The 9,606-nt window shown below is 35.0% G+C and overlaps 1 protein-coding gene across 1 annotated transcript; it reads left to right on the forward strand.

The window, feature by feature from the left end:
• Positions 1 to 350: 350 nt before the first annotated feature.
• On the forward strand, positions 351 to 3,300 carry LOC133797487 (transcription factor MTB1-like). Its single transcript, XM_062235400.1, has one exon. The coding sequence runs from the start codon at positions 890 to 892 to the stop codon at positions 2,756 to 2,758; it is 1,869 nt and encodes a 622-aa protein (XP_062091384.1). The 5' UTR covers positions 351 to 889; the 3' UTR covers positions 2,759 to 3,300.
• The last annotated feature ends 6,306 nt before the right edge of the window (positions 3,301 to 9,606 follow it).

The following is a 9,606-nucleotide window of genomic DNA, read 5'->3' on the forward strand; positions in this document are numbered from 1 at the left end:
TTTAAGAATAATAATGGTAATAATAATAATAATAATTTTTGGGGTTTTAAAATATAATTACAAACAGAAGTACTTTTCTCGTGATTAATTGTTAAATAATCTCATGAATTAAATTACTTGTAAGCTAATAGAAGTATTTGCAGGTGGTGCTGTACACAAACAAACACCCCCAAATCTTTGCCGACTAATTCTTAATTCTCTAAAATCTTAACCTAAACTAAAGGCATTTTATTTATTTATTCTTAACCATGGTTATTATTTAACTAAAGATTTACTTCACCATCGGACCAGGGGTAGTTACTTAGCTTAATCAGTTTGGATTTAGAAAAGAAAAGCCCAAAACTCACGAGAGAGTAGTAACAGTAAACAAATAAACCATCGTACATATATATTTTGTTTTTATGTATTATATATGCCATTTATTATAAATACCTATATAAATTTGTGTTCGAAGGCAGAGTAAAGGGTTTTTTGTTTCTAATTTTTCAGTTATTGATTTTTGTTTGGTGAAACTGAAAATAAAATCCAAGAAAAGATTTTTCGCTTAACTGAATTGTCACTTTCCCGGGAATGTTTAATTAACCTGGGGCTCCTCGTTTTCTTCCTTATCCAACCCTTATTTCATGATCCCATTTCGGTTCATAAAACTGGTTCGAAAGATTTCTCATCGTCTGGGGTTTTTGGGTTGATTTTGGGATTTTTTTTCTGGGTTTTCTTTGTGTCGTAGGGAATGGAATTTCTGAGATCTGAAAAAAAACGAAAAAGTAAGATTTTTTAGAGGTTAGTGGTTTTGGGGTTGAGATTTGATCTGGTGTTGACGACCCAATATATACATATATATTTTATATTTCTTGGGTGGGTAGATAGCTGCTATATTAGGCTTTTAGGGATGAAGACTGAGTTGGGTTTTGGTGGTAGTGGAGTTTGGAACGATGAAGACAAGACCATGGTTCAGGCGGTTTTGGGTACTCGAGCTTTCGATTACTTGATAACAAGTTCTGTAACGAACGAGAATCTGTTAATGGCTGTTGGGAGCGATGAGAATTTGCAGAACAAGCTCTCGGATCTCGTGGAACGTCCAAACGCGTCGAATTTCAGCTGGAACTACGCGATTTTCTGGCAAATATCGCGGTCGAAATCTGGAGATTGGGTCTTGGGTTGGGGGGACGGGTCCTGTAGAGAACCCAGAGAAGGAGAAGAATCTGAAGCCACGAGTATCTTCAACCTTCGACTCGAGGACGAGACTCAGCAGAGAATGAGGAAGAGGGTTCTTCAGAAGCTCCACAATTTGTTTGGTGGCTCCGACGAGGACAACTACGCTCTTGGGCTTGACCGAGTTACCGATACCGAGATTTTCTTTCTTGCGTCCATGTACTTCTCATTCCCTCGTGGGGAAGGTGGCCCTGGTAAGTGTTACGCTTCTGGGAAGCATTTATGGCTCCTGGACGCTTTGAAATCTTCCTCTGATTACTGTGTTCGGTCTTTTCTTGCTAAATCTGCTGGAATTCAGACCATTGTTTTAGTCCCGACTGAGGTTGGGGTGGTTGAATTGGGTTCAGTGAGATCTGTGGGTGAAAGCTTAGAGCTTTTGCAGTCTGTTAGGTCGTTGTTTTCAACACAATCCTCGCTCATAAGGGTTAGTAAGCCCATGGCCATGTTGCCCATGATGGCTGAGAAGAGAGATGAAAATGTTAATTTGACTAATTCTGGGATTTTGGAGAGGAACGAAAGTGTAGGTGTACACAAGATTTTTGGGCAGGATTTAAATGCCGGGGCAGTTGCTCGACCTCATTACAGGGAAAAACTCGCTATTAGAAAGTTGGAAGAGAGGCCCTGGGATTTGTATCCTAACGGGAACGGGAGTCGGATTGCTTTTTCTAGTCCCCGGAATGGGATTCCTGGTTCAACTTGGCCACATAGTCTTCAGGGTGTGAAACAACAAGGGAACCCGACTGAAATTTATGCTTCTCAGAGCCCCGGGAGTAATAATATTCAGGAGATTGTTAATGGGGTGAGGGAAGATTTTCGGTTGAACAATTACCAGCCGCAGAAGCAGGTCCAAATGCAAATTGACTTCTCGGGGGCCACTTCAAGGTCTACAGTGATTAATCATCGTCCAACTAGTGCTGAATCTGAGCATTCGGATGTTGAAGCTTCATGCAAGGAAGAACGACCGAGCACTGCTGATGAAAGGAGGCCGAGGAAACGTGGGAGGAAGCCTGCGAATGGGCGAGAAGAGCCCCTCAATCATGTTGAGGCAGAGAGGCAGCGGCGTGAGAAGCTGAACCAGCGGTTTTATGCTTTAAGAGCAGTTGTGCCTAACATATCTAAGATGGACAAAGCCTCCTTGTTGGGAGATGCCATAGCTTATATTAATGAGCTTCAGGCAAAGCTTAAGGCCATGGAAGCGGAGAGGGAGAAAGTTGGGAGCAGTTCAACAGCAGCAGCTATGGAAACTAATAACCCAGATATGGAGATTCAGAGTAGAGTTCCTGATGTTGATGTTAAGGTTGTTAATGATGAGGTTATAGTTAGAGTAAGCTGCCATTTGGATTCTCATCCTGCATCAAGAGTTATCCAAGCGTTCAAAGAGGCACAAATCACTGTTGTTGATTCCAAATTCACCACTGTGAATGACACTGTGTTTCATGACTTTGTAATCAAGTCTCAAGGGTCTGAGCAGCTAACCAAGGAAAAGTTGGTTGCCGCATTTTCCATCGAAGCGAACTCCTTACGGACGTTGTCATCAGTTGGGTAGTAGAACAAGACTTGTTACTAAAGTAGTGCATAGGGATTATATTGAAGAGTTTGTTTAAAAGGAGATTCTTCAAGAGTTTTTGATATACAGCAGCAACAGCAACAGAAGATCCTTTAAGGAACAGCAGTGTCAGCTAGAAGTAGAAAAATAACTATCTGTTGACCAAGTAGTGCAGCCAATTTTATGTGATTTGTTAATACTTTTATAGCATACATATTTTGTCATAAGTATTCTTGCAAGGTGGATGGATTAAGTTTGTAAGTTTAACCTACACTTCCATCGATGGTATGAAGATGAAGCTGATAAATTTGTTTTTTTTTATTTTCCTTTGTTCTTTCCCCAAGTGTTAGTTTTACTAACCTTTTGTTCTTTGTCTCTAGTTCCTTGCATCATTACCTTTTTTCTTTTAATTGTTACTACTATTGCTATAGTATATTCTTTACGTTGGATATCAACTTCACAGCAATTCCTTTGTTGATTGTATTATTAGCTGAGAAAACTATAAACAAGTTCATTTATGGAGAAAGATGTCTATTCTGTTCTTTGCTGGCCTGTCCACATTTTGCTCATACCTTTCCTATTCTGATTTGATTCATTTTTTATAGGAAAAGTCTTGTGTTATGCATCTTATTCTACATTTTTTTTTCCTTGGGGTGGCTCTCTGATTGTTGTAGGTTAGAATAAGTATATCATCAGCTGTAGCTGAAAACGACTCAAAGTCTTCATGAAAACGTGTTTTTTGAAGTTTCAACCTGTTTACTAGTTATCATCCATGTCATGATGTTGGGAAGCCACAAAAACTTGTGCCATATTAGCTTTTTTTTTTTTTTCAATCGATGATATTGGGTGATATGTCAGCTCAGCCTTAGCCACATTGTTTCATTCATAATGGACCTTACTGTAATCCAGTCCTTTTCGTAGTACTTGTTAAATTAGTAAACCCAACGAAAACGTTTTACTCATTTTTCATTGAATTAGTATTTCCCCTTTCGATTGCTACCTCGCATGTTTTTCAAGTGGGCTGCCAGTTTTTGGAGTACTAGGGTTACTAGTAATATGTTAGAGAAAAAAATAGTTAAATAGTCTTTTAATTGGTGATATAAATTTATATTTTTACTTAAATGAATAGTATTTTTTTATATATAATGAAATACTATTCATCAAGTTATAAATATTTTATTATTTTTTTATAAAATTTTGTATATATATTAAGTGTGATATTATTATATTTAATTATTTTATTTTTTAAAAATGTAAAATTTTGAGATAAATTATAAAATAGTATATTTTGGTGATATATTTTATAATATTGAGTAGAGCACCCATGAGTCCTCTAATAGACTGGTAGTTCATAAAATTAAACAATTTTGTCAACTTTTTCACAATAATATAAAAAGATCTATAGAGTTGTGCATACTTGTGCAGGTATCTATATATTTGTTCTTGTCGGAAACATTCTTGGCTACTTTCATTTTATTTTTTGAATAAGTATTTTTCTTGTTATTAAAGGAAGGTTTTGAATTAAGACATGGGCACATGAAAAGAAGGGATCTTGTTCTTAAAAACTAGGCCATCCTTTTCCAATAATAAAGTGATTACAGGCATCTCAAACTATAACGCAGCAATGGAAAAAAGCAGATTTACTTACCAAAAAAAACAAAAAAACTGGAGTGTTTTAGGAACCGGAATAGTTACCAATAAGGATAAGAGTAATAGAATAATTTTTGTAAAAGGGAACAAGAAAGGGTGAGAAGGCATGTGTGTGTTGAAGAATAAATATTATTATTAAGTTTAGTGTGTGTCCGATACTAATAAGAGTTGTCGTGCTTGTGGTCCAATTGTATACGCGTTGCCCATAATTAATGTTTTGAAAGACGTTTTCATGTTTTTTGGGTACCTCTTTATTCAGCCAATGAACAAAACCTATTTGGGGAAAATCATGTGGTGCATGTGTGCCCTTTTAATATGGCTTAAAAGTAACACACTCCACTTTTGACAATTAGGCCATCATAAAGAGCGTGAGAAAACCCTATTTATGTTTATCTATAAATAATACATATCTATATGTCTATATATAAACGCACACATCCTCATCCTAATCATACATATAATCAATCAAATATTAGTTAATGTGAACCTCAAGAAACCCGTGTCTTAACGGCGTCGACTTTAAGGTGGCCTTGGTCTTTTGCGTGCCCCTCAACTCTTACTTATTCGGATATATATATATATTTATTATGTATTACTTTTTCGTTTCTTTGACAAAATTTCTGGACTCTATCTAAAAATTAATTTATGATTAATAAATTTACACATGTTTTTATTAATAACTTAATATTTTTACACTTAGTTTACTTGAGATATCATACTTCAATACTTTTAATTGTTCTTTTTTTAGTGTTTGTGTGTGTGGGTAGACGTGACCACATTCATTTGTGACACTTGGGTTTGGTTGAAGAATGTAAAAATGATGAATCATATAATACAAAAAGAGTTAGGGCAAGTTTGTGCACGCTTTTAGCATTTTGAGATTTCGATAGAGATGTTACTGTTTATCTTTCAATGTATCTCTCTATTTACGTCCATGTATATCTATTTAGAGTGTGTGGACCACTTGAGCTTTGAAGGCTCCTTTCTTCTTTTGGCACTTACCGGAAGACCCATGTGGTCTCCAAATACACCAATCCACATCCGCATTCCACACATTACTCGTTATAACTTGTGATTATGCATAATTATGGTAATATAGAAATGAAATGATAACCATAATTCCTTTAAAAAAAATGACAACCAAATTATTATTGATGTTGTTTTTTTACTATTAATGAAAATTTAAATAACTATTATTGTAGGTTGCTTTTTTAGTTATTCATGTTGATAAGTTATTTTTAACGGTAGTTCTAGAGTAGTTACTTTTTTAAGTATTTCTTTATTCTTTACGCCGTCCTTATATGTTAACGCGTTAAATATTTTAATTAGAAGATGACTTTAATGGTGGCTTTAGATTGATTATTTTTTCTTTATGTTTCTTCATTTTCTAAGCCATCTTTATACGTTAACGTGTTAGGATTTTTATTAGAGGATAACTTTAATAATGACTTTAGGTTAGTTATTTTTTCTTGGTATTTCTTTATTCTCTAAGACATCTTTATATGTTATTATGTTAGGATTTTTATGCTTTTTGTCTAATTTTTCAAGTAATGTCCTTAATTAATTATGTATGTTCTTTGGTGGACAAATAGCTTATATGATTAGTAGATTTTCCTTTTTTTTTGTTCATTGATTTGATACATTTTGATTACATTCAATGATGTTCTTATTGTTATAAAAAAAATATACACACAAATAAAAATGTACACAAAATGTAAAAAACTTACATTATAATTTATGTTTTAAAAATGTAGGATGACAATTTCCTTGTTCTATAGGTACTAGTGGATGACATGTGCCCAAGGCACGTGCCACTCGATCATTGCAAAAATGTAGATTTGTTTACACCAAAATTTTCTCTCATAAAAATATATCCCCCAAGTAAATAAAATTTTAATAAGTAATAAAAATTAACAATCATAAATAATTGATAATTTGAAAGATGATTATTTTTTTTTTAATTTATTCTCCATAAAAAATTATCAAATTTGAAAATTTATAGCATAAATATATCAGTTTCATTTAAAAAATTTGATTATAAAAAGTATTGACGGTGAGAACTTGTCAACTAAGTTAAGTTGGAAAGAATTATAAGATAAAGATTGTCAATATAAAAGCCTTAGAAATTTCAGTATCAACTCTAAGAACAATTGCAAAAGAACAATGGTCAAATCAGTTTTTCATTCACTATGGTGCACTTGCTACAGTAAATTTTCCAATCCCCCTTTCAGGTGGGGTTAGAGTTCATTTTATAGGGGGTTCTAATGGCCCTGGGTACATGGTGGTTCAGAAGGTACACGAGTACACTAACAGGAGAGTGGCTCCAGGGGTAATGGTGTCGGCTCTGGTACATGGTCAGAGTTCGTGGGAGCACCTCAGCTTTTGTACCAGGTCATGACTCCACTACTTGTCTTGTACGGGTGTCAGAGACGTGGTGGTGGTGTAGCCACTCCTCGTACTATTCCCAACCGCCACTATTTGTCGGGTACAGGTGTCAGGCCTGTCCCATGATCCTTGTAGGCATGTACGTACCCCTTTAGAGGTACTTTGTTCGTATTCTTTTTGTCTCTTGTGGGCCACCTTGAACCCTGACATCATGCGTGCATGGCCTTACACCTAAAGGTTGCTGGGCCTCGCGTGGCCGTGGCTGAGTGCAAGGCAGGGTGATGACGGGCCTCGCGCCTGGGCACGGACCTCGCTTGTGAGGCGCTGGGACGTTGGGCCTCGCGTGGCCGAGGCTGTGCGTGAGACGGGCCTCGCTTGCGAGGCGCTGGGACGTTGGGCCTCGTGTGGCCGAGGCTGTGCGCGAGACGGGCCTCGCGTGGCCGAGGCTGGGCGATGACGGGCCTCGCGCTTGGGACGACCCGCGCTTGCGAGACGCTGGGACGTTGGGCCTCGCGTGGCCGAGGCTGTGCGCGAGACGGGCCTCGCTTGCGAGGCGCTGGGACGCTGGGCCTCGCGTGGCCGAGGCTGAGCACGAGACGAGCCTCGCACCTGGGCATAGGCGAGGGCCTCGCATGGCCTCGCGTGGCCGAGGCGTGACGCCGAGTTGGTGACTATGCAGACATGGCCTCGCGTGGGCGTGCTGAGAGCGAGGCGGGGCCTCGCGTGGGCGTGCTGAGAGCGAGGCGGGGCCTCGCGCCTGGGCATGGCCGAGCGAGGCGGGGCCTCGCGCCTAGGCATGTCTTGGATCTTTCACGGCCGCGGAATATTGGGCATCCACAAAAAGTGTGCACTAACATTTAGCCGATACAATGTATTTAAATATACAAAAAAAATTATTAATCAATAATAAAATAAAATATCACTTTTTTAAAAAATAGATAAACAAAACAATAAATGTAACTGAGAAAGAAGGATAGGTTTTAGTAAGATGCAATCAAGTAGCATGTGCAAATGTTCTAGCTTATCTATTTATTGGCAAGGTAATATAAATGCAACCATTATGTCTTGTAACAAAAATAAAGAAAATGATAAAACAAAAATAAAGTTGAAATTGAAATGTAACAAAAAAAAAAAATTATATATTTATATATATAAATATATATGAAATAAGCACCTGGAGAGGAGGACACCCACTTGCTTATCCATTTTTATATATAGTATATAGATATACTACTTTACCTATGTGTTGTGGTTAAATATCCATTTACATTCTTGTAGTTTCAATAATACCAAATTATTGTCTTGTATATTACCCAACAATAGAAAATACTCCCTAAACAAATTTTTGAGCAAAATTAATTTTAATAGGACAATAATACCATTATTTATTTATTTGAGATTATTTTTATATTTTTAAATATTCTATAAAAATCTTTAAAATAATTTACGTAAGTGAAAAATTATTTTAATTTTCGACATAAATTTTTATCATTCAAGTATTTTAAAGCAATTATTTGTTAAAAAATAATCAAGACTCTACTCTCTTTTTTTTTTATCTAAAACAATTAATTTCTTTAAAAGTTTGTTTAAAAAATTGTATCACAAAGTAAAAAATAAAATAAGAAATATTGTAGATTTTTACAATATGTTAAAAAAGGATTAAAAAAATAAAAATAAATGAGGGGTATTATTGTTTTATTAAAATTATTTTTGATAATTTCTTTTCAAGGGGGGTATTTTGTATTATTTTGTGAAACATAAAAGTAATGTGGTATTATTGAAACTATACAAGTGCATTAAAGTCCTAATTTTCTTCAATAGCATGTAATAATTTGGTATTATTGAAACTAGGTAATGATGTTTTAGATAAACGAACCAATTACAGTTAAAAAAAATCAGTGTCACTTTGAAAAAAAAGTATAAGTGGATATTTAAGCAAAACACAGTAAAATAATACATACCTTATATTATTATTCAAGTTTGGCACAAATGGATTAATATTTTTTTCAAAAAAATTTAATGTATCAAAATTACATTGATATTTCTGAGACAAAAATATTTACATTATTCCATGCAACAAATATATATTTAAATAAAAATATTTTTATTAAACAACACCTAATTATTGAACTTGAAACAAAACACATCGCTCAGATTTCTTATTTTTTTTATATATATATAATATATACATAAATTACAGTAAATACAAATACTAATAATTCAGGTACTTTCATTTCTAAAAAGGAGTATGTCTGTTCAAAGATGAATAGCAAGAGGGAGCTTCCACGATCTTACTTAGATTCTTTAGAAAGAAAAAAAAAAGCATACTTATTATTTGAAGTGTTTTTTTTTCATATATAAAATATTTAAAATGAAATGTTCATTCCGAAAAAAAAAAGTTCGAGTGTGTACAGCACCAATTTAAGGTCAAACATAAGCCATGATTAGTTCATATATATAACTGAGAAAATCTAAACAAGATGTGTATATATAAATATATATAAATGGAGTGAGAGAATCTAATCAGTTTTTAAAGTTCCATATTTGGAATTGGTTACCACGTTTGAGGCAACAATTATAGAAAAATCTAACCCTCCTGTTGACTCAACTTTCCAATGATCAATACCTAAACTATAATATTAAGGTCACTACCCTACCCTGTCTGCCTACATTTCAGCCAATGAAGTTTCTATTATGTTTCTTTAATTTAGCCAAACAACAAAAAAAAAACCACTTGAAATTATATCTTCCTCTACTAGAAGATAAATGCTTAATTTCCAAGAAAAAAAAATACCTAACAACTTAAAAGATTT

This window comes from Humulus lupulus, chromosome 8 (genome assembly GCF_963169125.1).
Source record: "Humulus lupulus chromosome 8, drHumLupu1.1, whole genome shotgun sequence".
NCBI lineage: Eukaryota > Viridiplantae > Streptophyta > Magnoliopsida > Rosales > Cannabaceae > Humulus > Humulus lupulus.

Coding starts and splice junctions, on each gene's coding strand:
- LOC133797487 (XM_062235400.1), top strand. CDS start 890: ATGAAGACTGAGTTGGGTTTTGGTGGTAGTGGAGTTTGGAACGATGAA.